The sequence below is a fragment of the Leopardus geoffroyi genome, chromosome B2 (assembly GCF_018350155.1).
Source record: "Leopardus geoffroyi isolate Oge1 chromosome B2, O.geoffroyi_Oge1_pat1.0, whole genome shotgun sequence".
In the NCBI taxonomy this organism is placed as follows: Eukaryota; Metazoa; Chordata; class Mammalia; order Carnivora; family Felidae; genus Leopardus; species Leopardus geoffroyi.
The window spans coordinates 50,349,943-50,372,220 of NC_059332.1; the positions used below are offsets into that span (position 1 = coordinate 50,349,943).

The 22,278-nt window shown below is 47.9% G+C and overlaps 1 protein-coding gene across 2 annotated transcripts in view; it reads right to left on the minus strand.

Moving 5' to 3' along the window:
* The window catches only part of TRAM2 (translocation associated membrane protein 2), an 83,801-nt gene extending 63,445 nt beyond the window's left edge, over positions 1-20,356 (minus strand). Inside the window, exon 1 of one of the 2 annotated variants that reach the window (XM_045498526.1) lies at positions 20,099-20,356. In XM_045498526.1, the coding sequence (XP_045354482.1) occupies positions 20,099-20,218 (120 nt within the window). In that variant the 5' untranslated portion in view covers positions 20,219-20,356. The remainder of the gene's footprint in view (positions 1-20,098) is intronic. The other variant, XM_045498527.1, reaches the window with a different exon arrangement.
* Positions 20,357-22,278: the final 1,922 nt, after the last annotated feature.

Below are 22,278 nucleotides of genomic sequence, written 5' to 3' on the forward strand. Positions count from 1 at the left end.
TATAAACCCAGTACAGTCTGGCACCATGCAATGGAGAATCAGGGTACATATCCAGATGGCTAAGGCAAATGAGCCTTAAACCTACAGTCTATTTTTCAGGGGAAGGAGGGGAGCCTGTGAGCTCATCATCATAATAAACTTTCTCTACAAGGAGCTCTATGTACTATACAAGAATGCCATGACTGTCCTTCACTTCCAAGACATCTCCGTGAAAATGCACAAAACCAAACATGACCTGGAGCCAGTCCTCTCCAATCTGTTTAGTTTCTCACATGCCCCTAGTCTGGGATTTCGGCCACGTCACTGTGGTTGGTTTTCAGAAGGAAAACGGACTAACAGCACTTAGGAAGAATCATGTAAGTCATTCTTGGAGGATGCTGAGCTTCCAGGCTGAAGGACAGCACATTTAGGTTAAACCCAATGGGTGGAAGGTCTAGGTTACTATATTTGGGCAAACCATTGATTTGGGGTTTGATCTGATTTGAGTTCTGGGTTTGGCAACAGCACCCTTCTCCACCCTGCCCCCGCCCCGGGCCACGTGGGCTCAGCTACAGAGCTTGGCCCTCACACAGGCACCATGTACCAACTCCTCCCCGGGCTCTGAGAGCAGAGGTGGCAAATTGCTCCAGGGAGCGATGGGGCAAGAAGCAGCCAGCAAGTAGCCACCAAGAAGCCAGAAGAGGGGGTGCCCTGAACCACTGGGTGGTAATGAGGTCACATCCCAAAGCACAGAAGCTCCCTAAGGATCCAATCCCATAAGGAGCACCTCGCAACTCTGGCCATACTGAACTGAAAGCACTGATTTTCTCATCCGTCTTCCTCATCAAACGGAACAGAAAGTGTGTCTTAACCATCCCGGTGGCCCAGGCACTCCGGAGTTCAAGGAGCTCCATAAATACTTGTGGAATGAATTAAAAGTTCTGGAGATTGTACAACAATGTGAGTGTACTTAACACTACTGAACGGTGCACTTAAAAAATGGTTAGGAGAGTAAATTTAATTTTGAGTATTTATTTTGAGAGTATTTGACCATGATTTTTAGGAAAAAAAACAGTAACACATGGTACAGGGTGGGGGACGAGGTAGCATGCATTAATTCTAATACTTTATGAAAGCTGAGAGAGTGTGGGCTGAATAATTTAAGAAGTATGGGGGAAGGTTTAGTGAGGTAACTGTTATCGGCAGTGGATCATGTTTCTGTAAGAAACAAAAAGTCACAAAGAGATGGCAAATATGACACTCGGTAGGTTCTTCCAGGTGTTCTAAAGCAGGAGGAGTCGATAAATTGTATAGGTGGGTAGAGATGTGGCCTCACGTCCAGCCAGGGAATTCTGCTCCACTCGTTCTGACAAATACACTCTTCCTCATATACTTCCAACCTCGACGCTAAAGCTGGCATTTCTCTTTATTAAAGGAGAGAGAAGGCTGCTCATGAACCACCCTTCCCGCGTGCGGCCTCACAGGATGGGAGGGCGGCGTTTCACAAAGCGAGGTCTATGTGATGCTACTGAACACTACTTGAGAGAGATGGTCAGGTGGGTCAGAAATGTAGGACGCTACTTTAATAGGTTTATATGATACATGAATCTCCAAAGGGGGCATGATACGCAGAAGTTTCACACACCTCTCTGACCCAGAACCTTCCAGCCTCCTATTACCACCCCCAGAGATCCCAATGGAATTTTCTGAGTTCAGATCCTGGCTCCCCAGTTTCCTAACTGTGTGATCTCAGGAAAATTATTTAAACTTTCTAGGCCTCAGTGTCTCCTGCGCTTTAAATGAAGTATGGGACACAGGCTCTGAAGTTAGCAAAGGGGCTCTGAATTTTGATTCTGACATTATGACTGACGGGGACCTGGTCAGGTTACTCAGTCTTTCTAAACCTCAGTTTTCTCATCTGTAAAATGGGAGTAATCATAGTATCTCCCTCACAGGGCGAGTGTGCAGACTGCTCATGAGAAGATAGGTAAAGTGCTGACTTATTACAGTATTCAGCACAAGGTTAGCACTTGGTATGCATTTATTCTTTGGCTCAATAAACTGGGAAGTGCTATATAAATGTCACCATTCTTTAAGGACCAAGCAAAGTCCTACCCTTCTTTCATGAAGCTTCCCTAACTTCCAGAGTCTCAACGCCCTCCTATCCCTGGGTACACTGCTTATAAGACTATTCACTACTAATTTAGTCAGCATTTAGTCATGTGCTGATATGTCATATTAGATCCTACATTGATATCTAGTGTTTTCTGACAGAATTTTTACCTCAAGCTTTTTCTAAAATAGAATCAGGGAAATTCTTTTCATGAACTTAATGAGTTTAATTAAGTTTGAATTTAAAAGCTCTATCTACCTAGTGTAAAAAAATTTCTAAAGGGAGGGACGCATGGGTGGCTCTGTCGGTTAAGCTTCTGACTTCAGCTCAGGACATGATCTCATGGTTCGTGGGTTCAAGCCCCACATCAGGCTCTGTGATGATAGTACAGAGCCTGGAGCCTGCTTCAGATTCTGTGTCTCCCTCTCTCTCTCTGCCCTTCCCCTGCTCACTCTCTGTCTCTCTCACTCTCTCTCAAAAAGTAAATAAACATTAAAAAAAAAAAATTCTAAAGGGAAACACAGAACACTGAAAGCTAACATCTTCCATAACCTACCTCCTAGTGACCTAATAAATGTGGACAGTCTCCTGTGATCCTTCCAGATTTTGACTGTGTATACATAAACATAAGTTTTTTATTAAAATGGGCTCACCCTGGACATACTAATCTCTAACCTATTTTTTCCCTCACACATCAGTCCGTGTCAGTACCTAAGGACTGACCTTATCCTCTTTTAAACAGCTGTAGAGGATTCCACTGCATGACTCTACCATAATTTACTTAATAGGTTCACTACAGATGGATATTTAGGTTGCTTCAAATGAATGACGACTTTAGGGCAAGAGCTGTGTCCTGTGTATTTTGGCAGCTCCGTATAGTTAGCACGGTGCACATGGTAAGAATTCAGTAAATTGTGTTGTGTAAACTCTGACAATATTTGCCTCAGAATCACAGATGATTATTGAGCCACAGTCTATTAAATACAACTCTCAATAAGCCAGCACTGTTGTGAGAAGCCTGGATAAGAATGAGCAATATATGCAATGCTGGCCCTTGAGATACAACTCTCAGATCCAAAAGACAAACTGTTCACATTATAGTTTCAATTCTGGCTCCTTTCCTGTATTAAAATTATCTGGTGACCCAGCAATTCTACCCCTATGTATATGCCCAAGAGAACGGAAAATATTATGTCCACACAAAAACTCATACATGAATGTTCACAGCAGCATCATTCGTGTAATATGGTGGAAACAACCCAAATGTCCATCAACGGCCGAGTGAACAAACGAAATGTGGTATTTGCATACAGTGGAATATTAGTCATAAAGAGGAATGACACACATTACAACATGGGCGAACCTTGACAACATTATGCTAAGTGAAAGAACACGGTCACAGAAGGCCACATGTTCTATGATCCCATTTACACGATGTGTCCAGAACAGGCAAATCCGGACAGAAAGCAGATTAGTGGTTGGGGGTGGGGGAGCAATGGGAAGTGACTGCTAACCGGTCTCTTTGGGGAATGATGGAAATATTCTAGAATGAGAAAATGGTGATAGTTGCAAAACATGGTGAATATACTAAAAACCACTGAACTGTACAATTTTAACGGGTGAATTTTACAGTATATGAATTATATCTCAATTAAATATGCAAAAATCCTTTGAAAACTGGTTATCAATTGATAATTCCAAGTTACCACTTATTTGCTGCAAGAATATTACAGGAGAACCACCAGAATGCCAAGTATCATGCTGGGGCCTAGAGACACAATGGTGAGCGAGACCCTCTCCCGTCCTGGCGGAGCTCCCAGTCAAGCCCTGGAGACAGACAAGGCCACACACCATGGAGGCGGGGCAATGATGAGAACTGTGTTAGGAGGGCCCAGGGAACTGCTGAGGCAGAAGGAAGCACCCTGCCCAGTAGGGCAAAGCAGGGCATTCCAAAAAAAGGGGGTTGTGGCCTCAGGAATGAGGAACCATGGCCAAGTGAAAGCAGGATGGTGTCCCGAGGGAAAAATTTGTATAAAGGGCCGGACAGAAAAGAAACATCACAGAAGAGCTGAAAGATAATCAATAGGGAAGAACCCCATTATCCGAACATGCCAAACAACATCATTTAGAAATCCAAGTATTTGACTCCCGTTACATGCCGAGCACCATGTTAAGTTGCTAAGAATACAGCAGTGAACAAGATCAATGCAGGCAGTGGTATTAGATTTTCAACGACACAAAATAAAGAGTCTATGGCTGATTTCTTGGTTTCAATGTGGTATTTAAAAAGGACAAGGAGGGGCGCCTGGGGGGCTCAGTTGGTTAAGCGTCAGACTTCAGCTCAGGTCATGATCTCACGGTCCGTGAGTTCGAGCCCTGCATCAGGTTCTGTGCTGACAGCTCAGAGCCTGGAGCCTGCTTTGGATTCTGTGTCTCCCTCTCTCTCTGCCCCTCCCCTGTTCATGCTCTGTCTCTCTCTCTCTCTCTCTCTCTCAAAAATAAAATAAAAACATTAAAAAAATAAAGGACGAGGACAATTTGTCAATATCTGTCAAAAACGCAAATGCACTTATGCTTGGACCCACTCATCCTGCTTCTGGGAAAATATGTTACGAGATATATGGCTGTATAGACATGAAATGACCTACGTACCAAGATATTCACTGCAGCATTGTTTATAAGAGCAAACGGTTAGAAACAACCCAGGTATCCATCAAAAGGGGACTGATTAAATGAAGTCCAGTGTACCTGCATGATGGGAGACTATGCAAGCTTACACACTGATGAGGAAATTCTCTGCATACTGACATGGAAAGAGCTCTAGGATATTTTGTGAACCAAAAACAGCAAGGAGCAGAACAGTGTAGATAATACACTTTGTTCTGCGCAAGAGAGGGGGACAGGAAATACACACACATACATATATACACATACGTACATATGTATATGTTATATATATATATGTGTGTGCATATCACATGTGTATATGTACTCTCTATATATCCAAAATCTATCATATAATTTATAGCTGCTTGTATTTGCATAAATAAACTCAAGGATACACAAAAATAAATGAAAGTGGTACTTAGGGGCAGGGGAGGGGAGCTAGGTAAGAAGAGGTCAGGGAGGGGCACTTTCAAGTATTCTTTTTTTTTAATGTTTTTGATTTTTGAATAATGTGACTGCACTGCCAAATATTGTCTATTCAAAAAAAAATGTTTAAAAGCTTTAAATGGCTAGGATTATAGGTTCCCTCCCTGTGTGCACATGCTAAAGTAGCAGGCATTCTGAATATGCTCACGAGCACCTCTTACTGGGTACCCGAGAACCCAGAAGGGACAGCATGAATAGAAAAAGGTGCACATGACCACCAGCAGCAGAAAGGCAACTCAAGATGCACACTATCCTGTGTGTGCACAAGCCCATCCTCAATCAATTCACACCAACTACACATTAGGCACAGAGGTGCTGGGGATACTGAGAAAATGTAAAGCAACCTGTTCCTTTCAGGGAGCTCACAGCAAGTGCAAGGAACACGCTTCAGCCCTACTGCCTGTGACCTTCCAAGTACAAATGTGATGAAGTAACTCCTGTGCTCGGGAAAACTTCAATGGCTCCCTATTACCTGAGCTGAGAAGTAAATCCAAACTTCTGAACAAGGGCCACCAATGGGCCGAACCCTGCCTGCCAGTCCAGACTCATCTTCCCTCACTTCCTTCCTTACTCCCCACCCCCACCCCACTTTGGTAACATGGAGCCACTTATCACATCACCCACCTGCACATCTCTGTCCTTTACACATGTCCTCTCTGCCTGGCCAATGCCCCTCAGGCCTCAGGGCCCAGCCCAAACTTCTCCATTTTCAAATAAACTGTCCCTAATACTCCCAGGAGAATTATGCTCCCCTCCCTGACTCTTGAAGTGTACCTCCTACACACAGGAGTGGCAGTGACACTGTCACCTCCCTAAGGACTCTTGGCTCCGCGATGGCAGAATCTTCGCCTTTTCATCTTTTATCCTACCTAGCCCCAAGAGCAGTGCTTGGCAGGGAGCAAATGCTCGGTCTGAGTCTGGTTGAATGAATAAACAAGAGAAATAGAGAGGTAGACAGAAAGGAGGTGGGAAGAAGGGCTGAGGACAACGTTTGGAGCAGGTGGCGGCTGTGTGATATGGGAGGCAGGGGTTCAAGAAGGGGGAAGGAGAAGACCTGGGGGTGGGTGGGAGCATGAACGGAAGCAGGCAGGCACAGAGAGAGGATGTTCTGGAACCTCAGGTAGGTGGTTTGCGTTGGGGGTAGGCAGGGCAGGGCCCAAGCGAGGAACAGAGGGGGTCCAGGACAAAGGCTGGTCAGGCTTTGGGGGAGCCCAGCATGCCATGCTAGGCAGGCTAGACTTTAGGTGGGCACCATGAAAGGATTTTAAGTAAGAGAGCCCCATGGTCGGCTCTGTGTCTGAAGACGACAATCAGTGGTAGCTCTGAGGAAAGGGAGCGGACAGGAGACCAGACAAGAGGCTGAGGTCCAAGCTAGGACCCGTATAACCACTCAGGAGTCTGAGCTAAGGCCAAAGAGCAGTGAAGTGTGAGAGGGGACTTGGGAGCAAATGCAGGGGTAAAACTGCTGGGACTTCGATATGGGGAACAAGGCAAGGGAGAAGTGGCCACTGTGGGTTTCTGTCCGGACACACATGCTTGTATTCTCCCTCTCCTCCGGAGACAATGTAAACCACTGATGGGAGTCCGGGGTGTTTCGTAAAATAGTGGATGATCACCAACAGGTCTTGGGAAGACAACCCCCAGGTGTTCAAATAACGTGCTAGAAATCACACAAAGGCAACTCTCAATGCATCTGTTTCTAAGGGTCTGCAAAAGTTTAGAGATGGAAGGCATGTGACAGATCAGCTACTCCTCATTCTCCCAAGCACATTTCAAAGAATTATTTACTGACACTGCTGTGGGGTACTCCTTGACACGATATGGGTATACTCTAGTATACAGTGAGTGCTCGATAACTTAGAGCAAATGAAATGCTACCTACAGGCCATGCCTACCTTCCTCTGTCCACCAGTGAACCCCTACATGTCCGTCCCCACCTCACCTATCCCTAGAAAAGCCTCTACAAAAAAAAAAAAAAAAAATGCTCCCCCTCCCTCCATCTCCTCTGAACACAGGAACAGCTCCAGCTTCCTTAGATAAGGCCACAGTACTTGAGTGCAAACCTCTTCGTGGCTTATTTAATTAAAAAAAAAAAAAAAAAAAAAGTGGAGAAAAAGTTGTTCCATCTAGCTGAGGCCCTCCCTACTTTTTAAAAAATTGGAAATCACATTAGATGTAAAAAAAATACCTTTTAAATAAGTTCAAAGGACATGTCAGTGATAATGCAAAGGCAACACAAGACAAACAATGCTATTCATATTCAAGAGCAACATCACATCAATGCATGCCTCAGGGTTACAATAAGGTCTAAAGAAAAGCTGTTCCTCTCTCCTAGCTTTAGCTGTCCTTGCCTGCCCCCCACCAACTGCCTTGTAGCTTGCCTGTGTCACATAACATGCCTGGGGAAAGAGAATTGGGAGAGGAGAGACCCTGCAGTTCCAGCAGCCTCTGAATTGACATCAGCCTGGGGGTCCTGGTCCCTCCTCCAGGTTGGAAGGAGACTGAAGTTTTGGGGAGGGAGCAGTGCTCACATGGATCAGTGCCACAGCCTCCTGACCAGACTCTTCATTTCCAGTCTCACCCAGAGCATCCTATCACACTAGCCTGCTGAGTACCCCAGTGCTTCATGCCAGCCCCAGCTGTGCATTCACAGGGACAAGCGGATCCCCTTGCCTAGTGTCCTCTCACATCCTCTTCTCTCCCTGGCCTTACCCAGCATGCACTTACCCCTATTCTGGGCAAGGAGCCCCTCCTCCATGTTCCCAAAGTATCCCCTCCAGCAGACCACTACCTAGTGAACACCACTGTGTGCCAAACACAGAAGACAAATATGGCGGCTCAACTGGAATACTCATCATCAAGAGACTGTACTTGTTTCCCTTCATCTGTCTCCCTTATTAGATGGTAAGGTTCTTCCCTGTAATTGGGCAGCATGTCTTTCCCCTGTATTGCCAGCATCTAGACAATGCCTCACAAAAAAGCTCTTTAATCGAGGTTTGTAGAAAGAGGAGGCAAGAGATCGGAATCAGCTCAGTCTGGACACACATCTATCGGGCCATGTGAGCAAACAACCCAAAGGGTGAGACTGAGAAGCCAGCAACATTGGTCAAGTTACACCTGGCCACAGCTATACGCTAAAGGTGGTGTAAGTGGCCACTGATAATCTGACAAGGCACAGTTGTCAGGCCTAGAATATGCTGGACCCACAAGACTCCAGGAACAGTGGCTGAGCAGCATCTCATTTTCTTCGTTTGGAAGCTCCAAAACGGACCACAGTAGAGCAAGTCATGCCAGCAACTATGTCAGCTGGCTTCCGTTACACATTTCAGAATTTTGCGCAGAGATGTATTTACTGAATGATTAGAAAAAGAAGAAGAAAATTGAATGGCAGGTGGTTGAATAGTGTTGAATGAAGGGATTTCCCAGACTAGACGATAAGAATGTCAGCAAAGTTTCTTCCACATTTCTTGGGTAAGAAAGTACACTGTACAATGGACTGACTTTGCCTTTTATTTCAGGGCTACAAAAAAATCTGTGACTGGCCAGAAATGTCTGGGGCTGAATCATTCTGGATATCCAAAGCTTCCATATTGCTGAAGATTTAGGTACTGAAACTGCAACATTGATCACTGTGGACAGAAATGTTCCTAAACACGTGAGCATCCTACATACCTTTCACTTTCCCTGCATATAATCATTATGATCGAGTACCATCTGGTGCTAGTCTGTCATGGTAACCTCAAAATCTATACAAGTTGTCTGTGCATCTGTGCATATACTAAGGGACACCAAGTACGCATGTTTGCTTTTGTTTTTTTTTCATTTCTTATGACTTTAAGTTTGTTTTGTTGTTGTTGTTGTTGTTGTTGTTGTTTTGGGGGTTTTTTTCTGAGAGAGAGAGAGAGAGAGAGAGAAGCAAGCAGGGGAGGGACAGAGAGAGGGGGAGAGAGAGACTCGGAGACTTGGAAGCAGGCTCCCACTGTCAGCAGAGCCCGATGTGGGGCTTGAACTCACGAACTGTGAGATCATGACCTGAGTCGAAATCAAGAGTTGGACGCTTAACTGGCTGAGCCATCCAGGCACCCCATTTCTTATGACTCTTAAGTGTTTAGGAATGGGGTAGTCCTCCCAAACGTCAGCTACCCCAGCTACTTCTCCCGTTCTAACTTAATCTTCCTTCTGTAATCTTGGGAATGAGATAACCAAGCTTCATAGAGCTGTATGAAAAGTAAGCGCTGGTGGGCTTTGATTAGAGGTCAAAGCCCGAGCAACTAGCCTAGGTGTGGTGTCAGGACACAGGTCTGGGGCCATCACTGGGCTGCTCCGGGACCTCCCCTGTTTCTCATCCTGTTTCTACATCCTGTTTCTCAGCTATGCTCCAAACAGATGAGGCAGCTGCAAAGGGGGTTTCTGCAGAGTTAAGGTGTCACTCCAGGGCTGTTACAAGTGTAGGAAGGACAACAGGCAGCAGGTATTGAGCTCCTGTACCACACCTTCTTCTAGGTGCTCTATTTATGTCAACCTTTCTCACATCTTTTATATCAATGCTTCTAATCCTCCCAACAACTTTACGGCATATTTTTACTGATGAGGAAACGGCAGCACAGAGAGGTTAGATCCTTTACCAAGATGACAAGGTGAACCAGAGTTCAAAGTCAGGCAGACTGGTAGTAGGGCCCTGACCTTAGCCACCGTGATCCAGGGCCTCTAATGGTTCCCCCACAGAACCACAGCATGAACCACTGCTTACTACTATGAAAGCCCTCAGAAAGGAACATGTGCACCTACGTGGTCCAACAGAACTCTCTGTGGTGGTGGCAACACTCTATCTATAGCTGTGCTCCTGAGACGTCGAATGTGCCTAGTGTGACTGAGGAACCAAAATTTTTTTTTTCTTATTTTATTTTATTTTTTTCAATATATGAAATTTATTGTCAAATTGGTTTCCATACAACACCCAGTGCTCATCCCAAAAGGTGCCCTCCTCAATACCCATCACCCATCCTCCCCTCCCTCCCACCCCCCATCAACCCTCAGTTTGTTCTCAGTTTTTAAGAGTCTCTTATGCTTTGGCTCTCTCCCACTCTAACCTCTTTTTTTTTTTTCTTTTTTTCCTTCCCCTCCCCCATGGGTTTCTGTTAAGTTTCTCAGGATCCACATAAGAGTGAAAACATATGGTATCTGTCTTTCTCTGTATGGCTTACTTCACTTAGCATCACACTCTCCAGTTCCATCCACGTTGCTACAAAGGGCCATATTTCGTTCTTTCTCATTGCCCTGAGGAACCGAATTTTTAATTTCACTTCATTCTACTGCACTAGAAAAGCCAAATGTGCCTAGTGGCCACCTGCTGGATGCCACAGGTGTGGACTACTTTTGGTGAGCCAAACACTGTGATACTTCACATATGAGATGTGGCGGGTGACTCCTACTTGAAGCTAGGCGTCAGAACAAGGTCATTAAGCACTGCCTCGTCCCTCTCCACCTCTTCCTCACTCTTATAATTTTGAGGAAGAAAGCCTGCTATTTGGTCAGAGTGATAGAAGATGCTTCACAAGTAGTGGTTGTTGGGGCACCTGGGTGGCTCAGTCGGTTGAGCATCCAACTTTGGCTCAGGTCATGATCTCACGGTTCAGGAGTTCAGGCCCCGCGTCAGGCTCTGTACTGACAGCTCAGAGCCTGGAGCCTGCTTCGGATTCTGTGTCTCCCTGTCCTCTGCCCCTCCCCTGCTCGTGTTCTGTCTCTCTCTCTCTCTCTCTCTCTCTCTCTCTCTCTCTCTCCTCTCTCTCTCTCTCAAAAGTAAATTAACATTAAAAAAAAAAAGAAGAAGAAGAAGAAGTGGTTGTAGTCAGTCAGGCAAAGCCCTGAGAACACTCTTGGGGGCAAAGGGGATAAGAATGGTAGATCATGGGTCAGACACTACTGATCGGAAAAAAGAAAAGAAAAAAGCCACAGATGAGTGTAATGTGTACACGACAAGCACATCACTGAATATGAAAATCTGCTCAAGCCCAGGGCCCCAGATCACACTCAGAAGACCAGGATGATAAAACGCACAGAGCAGAGCAGAAGACACGGGCCATTCTTCTTGCTCTGCCTCCACCCCCTGATCGGCCTTAGAGAGGCCACAGGGCCTTTGGCTGGAAAGTCACAAACAAAGCCTAGCCTCTCCCCTGACTCCAGACAGTTCCTTTCTAATATAAGGATTGTCTCCTTTTCCAAAGCTGGTTCCACTAAGCTGGACTCTGCATCAGACCCAAATTTAGGCTAGAACCTGATTTCGACGCAAAGAAGAAATGAAACTAAGATGAGAAGTTGAGACCACTTAACCCGATGGAGGCACAACTTTATTCTGACTAACCCCAAAATCTATATGGCTGGGGGAGAAGAGGGGGAAGGAAGGTGCCCCCTTTCCTCCCCTCCCAATTTCTGACTGACAACTTAAGTTGTCTACACATCCCCAGCCCTGTTGTACATCACCACGTTAGACAGGCATGACTGAGCCACAGAACAAGAGACAGCCCGGGAAGCAATGGGGCCCAGAGAGCTGAGCAGCTTGCATGGGCCATGCAGCTATTTAGTGGCAGGACCCAAGGGAGAATCCAGGCCTGAGGACAGCTCAAGCCTCGAGGACTCTGGAAGAGGAACATGTGTTCACACTTCATGCCAAACCAGAGAGCAAACTGCAATTAAAAAAAAAAAAAAAAAAAAAAGGAAAAGAAAGCAGCTATCAACCATCCCTTTCCACCTTCCAGGCCAACAGTCACAAAATCCATACAAACAAGTGTGTCCTTGCCCAACGAGGTCAAAAGTTGATCCAGTACAAAGTCATGCTACACACTAAACACACTCTCAACTCCAGAAGTGTTGGGTCTAAAAAGTGCAATTCTGCTCCAAGTTCCAAGGAATTCTCAGCAGGAAACCAGGCATTGTGAAGCAGGCCTGGTGATTTCCTGCAGGGCTTCAGGCATTGCTGGAGGGGAGGACTGCTTACCCTGGAATTGCTCCTTCAGGTCAGGAACCCCCAGCCTGCTCTTAACATTCAGAAAAGGAGCCCATAATACATCCCTGGTACCTTTAAACCTAAACCCACATTCTCACAGACTCGCAACACTATCTTTTGGCAGATCCCACCCTATACCAGGCACAAACACACTTGTTGACAAACCAGTGTGATCCTGGGCATTCCTCAAAGCAAGCAGCTGGGGGAGAGGTAGGCTGTAAAAATCACCTCTCTATCCTTTGTCTTGAAGTAGGACATACCCTTCTGTCTCCCCAAAAGCCACAGAAATCTTCAGAATACTGGTGGGTCACTACAAAGTCTCTTTTAAAAACTCTCTGCAGAGATTATCTACACCTTTATGATAAAAATGAAGCAACAAACTGATAATAATACTCGGTCCTGGGGCGCCCGGCTGGCTCAGTCAGTGGAGCACGCAACTCCTGATCTCCAGGTCATGAGTTTAAGCCCCATGTTGGGCATAGAACCTACTTAAAAAAATAAAATGAATAAATAAAGTAAAAAAGGAAATGCTCTGCTCTTATAAAATTCAGGAGCTTTATTAAGAAATCTTCTCCCTACTGCAAAGACAGGGCAACTGAGGCTCAGAGTCGTAAGTCCTTTTCACCCCAGGCGTGATCATCACCTCCACTAACCCAAAAGGTACATTTCAGATCATGTTGGAGTTTTATGGTAAAAATCTTAAGAAATCATATGGAAGAGCTCTCCTAATCTCAATCAATAAAGACCTCCTGGTGTTAGAAATCACATCTGTGGCACGTGCACATGGACATGTGCATACGCGTGCACGTACACACACACACACACACACACACACACACACACACACACACACCAAAGCCTTTGGTCAGTTCACTTATTCACAAAGCTGTAAAGTTTAAGAGCACCAGCTGTGCCTCACAAGGTTATCTAGAAATGACCACCACTCTTGTCCCCTAACTACTGACAACTCCACACTCAGGGTGTCGGGTCTACATTTAAGAAACCACCCCCTTCCACCAACAGCAGTGGCTTAAGGTTGAGGCCCAACAGTCTGCCTATAAGCTGCACCTGCCATTTACATCAAGTTCAAGGCCTGACTCCCCTCCACAAATAGCTTACCAGCTTTGAGCTACCACACAGTGACCTCTCTGAGGACAAGGACCCCACCTTATTCATCTGCGTTCCCAGAACTCAACACAGGAACATAGCAGGAACTCAATAAACAGTTGCCAAACTAATGAACATAGCACACTTAAGAAAGATGTATCAATTGCAAGGCTTCTACACATACCGTGGCACTCAAAGGCAGCATCGAGAATTCCAGGGGGCAAATAAACGCATAGAAAATTCCCTAGACTTGAGTCAGAAGATGTATGCTCAAGCCCCACATTTGCCAAAACTTCCCTCTACTGTCCTGGGCAAATCTCCCAACCTCTGGGAGTCTATTATCCTCTTCTATAGACATAGTAGATGACTTCTAGGTTTCCCTCTAATCCTTAATCTTGGGAAATGCGAAGAAAAGATATGCCCTTGAGCTATGGCCACAATATTAACTTGACCATAAGGGCAATGAAAATACAACAGCCAGAGGAAACTATTCTTCCACAGATACTGGCTAATAACAGGCAGGAACTTTCACAGTAGGTAAAGCCCCTGCCCATTCACCTATGTTCCCACGTGATACACACATTTGGGTCATCCTCTGTCGTCTCTTTCAGGGAGATGCAAATCTCAATGACTGTTCCAGGCAGAAAAGCCTCCAAGTGGAACAATGACCTGCAGACATTACTTCCAGGTAATAAACAGATTCCACTCAGACAAAGAAAAATAAAGCAGCCTGTGGCTACATTCCATAGACTCCTCGTTCATGGAAGCATTAGGGCTGAGCTCTAAATGTGAGCCAGACGTTGCTGAATTCTTATTTTGGCTCCAACTCTGACTAGGAGGGAATGGTCCTTGGCCAAGTCTCTCCTCTGGAAGCCAGGCTCTGGATGGGTATGACAACCCCCATAAACCATCCAGATTACAGGGTGAGGCTAGTAAAGCGTTTTGCAGATGTCAAGTGTTGCCAACCCATCCAGACAAATGAGGGAAGCTGTCAAGAGGCAACGTGGCTCAGGCGGAGAGCCACAGAGCAGCGCCTCACCTAACCCTAAGCTCCCACAAACTCACCAGTGGGCTCCAGGGGCCTCAGAGCACCCTCCCCCACCCGCCTCCAATCTGGCTCCACTTCCTCTGTTGAAAAGCAAAGAAAGCTGTGTGAACCTGCACCGGCCAGAAGAGCTGCCTGCAAAGCTCTTTAAACCACACAGTGAACTTGCACCGTCAACCAGCTGTGACTAGGTTGAGTTGGGTTCTCCTCTACTGTGGGCCATTTGAGACAGCGGAGGTAAATCAAGGCAAAGCAACAGACTGTGTAAAAGATAAAGGTCTGCTTGTGAAATAAGAAGGGCTGTGTCAGGAGCCATGTTAGTAGTTTTACTGTTTTCTTTTCCTCTTTTTTTTCCCCCCTTTCTTTAACCATTAGGTACCAATGGATACCAGATACACGGCGCTGGATGAAAAGGTTAAGAGATAGTATCAGTGCAATTTCCCACCAAAGCCTGCTAATAGTGCTCTCGCTGCTTAGAAAGCACTTCTGGAGTTTGGGAACTCTAATCCGGTCTTATCAACCCTCTGGCTTCGTCATTTATCAGGGTGGGAACGGGAGGTACATCAGCTATGCCACAGAGTGATTTCTGGGGCCCCTGCCCACGACAAAGCAGATCAAAAGGGAGCTCATGCCTGCCAGAGTGAAGTTTTCACCATAGCAACACGTGTGCTCTACAAACAGTCAGGACTGAGGCGCTCTGTTGTGACTGGTCTGGACAGTGCCCCCGAGAAACGAGCAACTGAGGGCTCAGAAAACGGAGTGAGCAAGAGAAAAGGGGCACCTATTTAGCTCACGGGGCAGTCTCCTCATGGTTTTTTCTCCTCCACCGGCTGACAGTGGCCGCACAGAGACCCCACAGCCCGTGTTCTAACGAGACAGATGTCAGAGAGAAAACAGATGTTCTCCAAAGAACGCTGTACCACAGGCTCCCTGGGGAAAACGAGGGACCCAGGGTAGAGCAATCATCCCCTTTGGTGAGCAAATGGCCAGCACTGGAAAACTTGGGGGCAAGGTCTCATCGCAAGACATGTCAGATCTAAAATGAAATGCAGCCCCCGTGCCCAACAAGCCAGTCTGATGGTGGAAGAGGTACTCACAGACCCAACAATGAAGCCAAGAGCAGCAGTGATGGGCATGTTTGTTGAGACCATCGACTAAGTGCCCATGTGCCAGGCAGAGTGCCAGGCATTTTTACAGGTATCAGTCTTCATCCTGAGATAAGGGTTAAAAACTCACTAACTGATCAACACCCCCTTTCCGGAGAGCACATTTTTGCCAAGGGAAGAAACAGGGATAGCTGATTCACCATTAAGTCCCATAGGATACAGTTACACTTGAGGCTTGACCAGGAGAGAAACTAGCTCCAAATTTCTGCTCTGTTGCTCAGATCACCGAGCAATGTGTGTGGAAATCCAACCACAGAATGAGAGCACCCAAGAGAATAAGTGACCCTTCTCAGTTTCCCTTGACTAATTTCTCTAGAACACCACTAAACAACTAAGTCAGAGGCCAGTGAGGATGATGTATAAAGTCAAAAGCTACAAAAGCTGGCAAAGAGACATCTTCAAAAGCACCCTGAAGGTAGTCCAAGAAACAACATCTGTCCACAGACGCATGCCTGTGCCATTTACATACCTCTTCACAGAAATACGACAGAAGCAAAACTGTTTCACAAGGCTAATAATCAGACAGGACCAGCAGCCTCACGCAGGTCATAATGCCTACAGGTGCGTCTGGGAGGGTGTGAGCTGGAGCCATGGAACCTGTGTGTTAACAGGACTGCCATTGTATGTGCTGCAGGCACATCATTCTGACAAGTCAATCACGGTGTCCGGAACAGGGAAGAAGGCAGCTCTTCCACATCTACCTCCAAAAGAAGCAAAACCAGCCGCTACCAGAAAAGTTCTCTGGGTCCTAAACCCTCAAGTCATCACAGACCAAACAGGAACAGAACCTACAAATGACAGGCCTACAGTTCTAGAAACATTTCCATGCTACAGAGCCTGCAGGGCCTGTGAATGAGCTTTAAAACCAACAAAAAAGTTTCTGTTTCAAAATGACATTTTAGAGGTAATGTATAATTGCTTCCTCTCTGTTCGATGCTCCCCCCCCCCCCCACACCCTCCACTTTTTCTCATTCTCCATTCACTAATGAGAGAGTTTTCCTCTTCCCCTGCCTGTTTCAGTTTGAAACGTGGCACTGAACGGGACACTGGAAAGCAAAGGGAAAGGGGAGGGGCAGGCAGCTTTCAAATCTGACGCACACACACACACACCCCCGGCTGGCCGCCCACACCCTGAAGGGGAGTCAGACTGGACTCCACCAAAGACAGGACTGCAGGACCAAACCGTGGGGTAGAAAACTCCCACTTGCACCAACTCCCCCAAAAGCCAGAGTTAAGAAAGAGAGAGCTGGAAGGGAAGGAGGGGGAAAATAAAGCTCCACATTCCTGACATTTTTTAGCCAAGTGCTGTGGCTGCACAGAACAGCTCTATTCCAAACAGCATTGCAGAATGGAAAGGAAACCTGGGTTCAGGGCAAAGAACCCACCCCTGCCTTGGAAATGGGAGAAGGAATTTTAGGACGGCCCAAAACTAAACCAAAAGGAGGAGGGAGGGGCACCTCTTCATGTGTGTTCCCAAAGGAAGGGATCCCCCGAGGGAGGAAATTTGGAGTCATCATCTCCCAGGAGACAGAACTCAAGTCCTAGGATCCCTGAGGGGGAAATGAAAGCCCCTCTAAATGCTGGCGAGCTGAGGGTGAGTTGGGGAAGGGGCAAGGTGAGATGGAGGCCTGTTGGGATGCGAGGGGCTGTGGCTGCCTGGGGTGGGGGCAGTGGGGTCCAGCTCATTGGCAGAAGCTGGGCAGGGGACCCCAGAGGGAGAAGCGGCCAGGAGAGTCACTCTTTGTGGGAAGAATCATAACTGCGTTTTCCTGACTCAGCTTCTGAATGAAGGAATCCTAGCCCTGCCCCAAGTCAGAAACCCAAGAGCCTGACATCCTCTCTCCCTGTGTCCCCCTTTCCCTTCCCCCTCCCTCTGTCCTCACTTCTACGAAAAAGCGTGTTAAGTGCTGGACTGCCCCGCTCATATGTACCCTGCATATACGCCAGTCCTCCAGGGGAGAACCCAGAACCCTAAGTAATATCTAGTAAGTCCTATGCTGGGTTATGTGGTGCCACCCCTTGGCTTTACTCCAAATGTGAAGATGCCCACAGGTGTTCCTCTGAGGTCCTTTGGGAGTAACTGAGCTCTTTCTGCTCTCATTCAGTAGGGAGAGCAGAGCTCCAAAAATCTGACTGTCTCTCCTATCTCTGTGGAGTCAGTTGTTAGGTATAGACAACAAGAACCTTTGTGCCTAACACAGCAGAACACATGTCCTTCACAAGGGAAGTTTGGGCATGACCCTCTCACATACCAGCATACATCACCAATATCACAAGGTACCTCCGATGCCCTATAAGCCCAACCACTGTAGGTCTAAGCTTCTGTAGGGAGAGGGTGGTGGCAAGAGGGAGTCCGCAGGCATTTCACAGCCAGGGCCTTCTCCATGCTCCCCAGTCCAGTCCCAAGAGGGGAAATCAGGGAAGGCATTTTTGTTGTTATTTCTTCTACCCTGGACCTTTCTCTTCTGTCAGGTAGTGGGATTAAGGGTTCCTCGCACTTTTCAACTCCCACAAAACTCCAGGTTTAATGCGTAGGACTTTCCAGAAGACTAAAGGCAGGAGAGGGAAGGAGATACCAAACTCAAACCCTAAGCAGCTCTTTCAAGCAAAGATAAAACCCACAGAGCCACAAACCTTAGCAAATGCCTGAAACACAGCAAAGAGGGCCATAAGCCTATGCAAGAGGCTCTGCTGGCTGTATAGCATGTGGCTCTGAGGTCTCCAGCTGTCACATGTGTCTTTCCAACCACACCCTCCAAGACTGGTGACACTGCACACTCGGAGGCCTCTTAGAATGGAGGACAGCAAATAGATACTGAGGGTATTGGCTGGACAAAACAAAATTCTCTCTTATTTCATTAAGCTAGTAGTATGATCAATAACAACAGGCCTTCAGGAACAAGCGATTTGTCACATTTGTAGAATCTCTTCTGGCTTTTATCGTTTATATGATCTCAGTTAAACGTTACAATAACTAACCTTGTGAGGAAGACAGGTTTTACTAACCTCTTTAATGATGAGGAAACTGAGGCTGCAGTCAATTTTTCAGTCTGACTAGTGACAGAGCAGAGACTGGGACCCAGGGATGACCCTGGCTTGACAAAGTCAGGGTCAATATACCATGAGAGCTGGGGGGTGGGGGGTAGGGGGTAGGAGAGGAAGAAGGGAGGGAGGGAGGGAGGGAGGGAGGAGCTGAAATGGAGAAGCACTACCAAAAGCTGGAGTACAGACCCCAATCCTGATCCCAGGTTTATCTTCTACAGACCCTGAAGCCCAGCCAAGGACACATTCACACATCCAACCCTGACTCACCACCACAAGAATGTCCCCAGCCTGAGGGCAGCTTCACCGGCCAAGGAGAACCCTTGCCATCCTTAGAGAGGAGACAGAGGGACACAGAAGGAGAAATCAGCCACACTAGGAACCCTTCATCTCCGAAGCAGTTCATAAATGATTACAGCTTCCTATCCCATCCCTGAGAACGCAGATAAGCAATCCTACCCAGCAGGAAGGACCCGGTGAGAGTGAGGGGAGTGTCACTCACACATAATCTCACTCCTGAGACAAGATACACCACAGCAAGCCCTAGACTCACTTTCCTCCAGTTCCTCCCACTTTGAATATAACATTTGTCTCCCTCTCCGGAGCACAGTCAGTCCTTCCCTGGACCCCCTCGGACTCTGACCCCCAGGAGGCTCACTAACACGCTAACACTCTCTGCTTGGTGAGGCCTGCACCAGTGCACCGCTGTCCCTGGTAGGACCCCATCCTCGTCCCCCACCCCCACAGCTCTGAGAGAAGCACCTTTCTCCTAAAGCAGAGAGTATTTCCATCTCTCTCCCTGCCCCTGTAACGGGTGAGAAGCTCTGGGTCCACTACAGATGGCTCTAAAGGAACAGTCCACAGGGTCATAAAGGGTATATGGAACCTGGCCTTTTAGGCAAGGGCAAAAGAAGCCGGGGGGGGGGGGGGCGCGGAGGATGGCAGAAGGGCACTGCTGGGATGGGGCCAGGGCCACACGTGAACACCCTGAGCACGTTTCAGAGGTGAAGATGCAAAAGACCCGGAAAATCAGATGGGAGGGTGGAAAAGAGTCAGGGTCCCTCCCACTGGAAAAGCCCAGAGAAGCTGGCAGCCACCGCTCGGGAGGGGGAGAGTTGTGCAATGACTGCGGGTCTGGGAGTCTCCGGGCTTGGCTCCCGGACACCAGAAAGGAAACCCCACTGGTCGGGCCAGGGTGGCAGCGCTGCGGCTGGTTCGAAGCCAGGCTTAGGATCCAGGGCTGCAGAGAGCGCTGCAAGATAGGGTGGGTGCTCCAGGGGGCGGCAGAGCAGGGCACGGCTGCCACGGCGCATTGCTGAGGGTGGCGTCCGGGCTGACCCGGAGGCCAAGGGGCGTAGAGTGCACAAAGCCGGGGCGCAGAGAGCATACATGGCAGCCAGGTTCCCCAGCTCAGAGGAGTACCCGCGGAACCTGCAGGGCTACGCCGGCCGACGCACGAGAGGGCGCACCCCCTCCCCAGTCTCACTCACCTCGAACATAAGCCCGATGAGGACGCAGAGCACCAGGCAGAAGCCGATGTCCGCATGGTTGTGGATGACGAACTCCTGGCTGAAGAGCGGGTAACTTTTCGTCCTCCTGCGGAAAGCCATGGCAGCGGGCGCGCAGCGGCCGGCGGGGCCCGCACCCTGCGCTCTCGAGCCGCCGCGCAAACTTCTCCAGCCCCGGCCCGGTCCGCCCGCCGGCCCGCTGCCCGCTCGCCCTCCCGCCCGCCGGCCTAGCGCCGAACAACTTCTGGGGCCCGCCCCCTTCCTCCGCCCCCTCCGCCCGGAACCGCCCCCGGCCGCAGCCCCCTCCCCACCCGCGGCCCGCACTCGGCGCTCAGGGCTCGCTGCGGCCCCGCCCCCCGCGCGCTTAACCCTCTCGCCGCCGGGACGCGCGGGGCGGGGTGGGGCCGGCCCGGCGCGCGGGGCGACCAGCGCGGCCAGGTACCCGTGGCCCCGCGCCCTCGTCCCGGCCCGCCGCTGCGGCGCCCCAGTGCATGCTCTCTGCTGCGGCCCGGCCGCCTCCCGCGCCCAGAGAGCAGGCCTCGGGGGGCGCTGACGCCCGGCCTTGCCGGGACAGGAAGTGGGCCCGGGTTTCCCACTTCTCGGCGCCCGCTCCTTCCTCCGCGGGAGGGGAAGGGCCAGGGAGGCCGCGGCCGGGCCGAGGGGTGGGCCAGGCTGCCGGATACTCCCGGGGTTGCAGGGCTGAGAGCGGCTCAGGTCCGGTGGAGGGAGGGGAACTGCAGGCCGGCCTTCTTGCTGGCCGCAGCGCCTGCACGGATGATCAATGAATGGACGGTCAACCAAGTATTTATTGAGAGCTCGCAGTGGCTTAAGCACGTTTCAGATCGCTGGGAATATGCAGCAAACAAAAAAAAACCTGGCCCTGGGGAGCTTGGATTCCAATGAGGGGAGTGGATGGATGGGTGCAGTTTTGCTAACTTCTCTGAGAGACGTTTATGCTATTATAAATTAGTTTTACACGTCTTACCCAAAGTCTGCCTTCAATATTAATTGACCTGAAGAATAAACACTGAAGAAGAAAGAAAGAAGGCACCTTTTCATGGAAATTTTTTATTTAATATTAAAAAGTACTCCTGGAAAGGACAAAAGGTATTTTTAATAAGTTAATTTATATAGGCAAATATTGGATTTATTCCTGCCAGTGATGAAGGAGTCAACTAATCACTTTCTAGATGTGCAAAAATATAAAATGAACAAAGAACTATTTAATTCCCGTTCTCTTTTTCATGAGGTCCACACTTATTTCACTAAGTAAATAGGGTTTCTTAAATATGGCACAATGTATGAAATGTGATTGAGACTAGGCTTGTCTTGACTTCCTAGATAAATTTTACATCTGTAGTTTCTTCACTCAGTATTTAGCACACAGTCTTTGGTCTTTAGTTTCTTTATCCGACTTCAGGAAATGGGAAAGTAATGGCTATATAGGACTAAACTTCTTTTAACTTCAAGGCTGACCTTTTTATTTTTTAATGTTAATTTTTGTGAGAGAGAGAACGAGCAGGGAGTGGGGGAGAGGGAGAGAGAGATTCCCAAGCAGGCTCCACGCTGTCGGTGCCAAGCACACTGTGGGACTGGAACTCAGGACCTGGAGATCGTCACCTAAGCTGAAATCAAGAGCCAGTTCCTTCACTGACTGAGCCACCCATGTGCTCCAAGGCTGACCTTTCTTAAAGTTGGACCTGACACATGTAAGGAATAAAAAGATTAAGAACTCCAGAGCATCACACCTGTGAAAAGGTGTTCAAATTTTCAAACTGCTGCCACATCTATTAGGTCAACCTCCATTCAGTCGGTTTCTTTCTAGGTCAAAACTGAAATACCAGCATTTCACACGGTTCAACCTAATTCTTTCCTCCTGGTTCCCTATGACCATTTGTAGAGGATATCGTGGTGGGAATTTCTTGCAAAAGGTGGGATATTGCTAACCTCTTAACATTGTGTTCAGGCTGAAAGTCCTGGGTATAGGTATTATAACCTCTACGTTTATAAATGAGAAACCTGAAGTAAAGGGGATGGCTTAGTGCTCATACTGATGAGCCCTGAGTCCTTTCAAATGTAATCAAAGTGTCCTTTAAAAAAAAAAAAAATTATTTTACAGAGAGAGCATGAGTGGGGGAGAAAGCAGAGAGAGAGAGAATCTG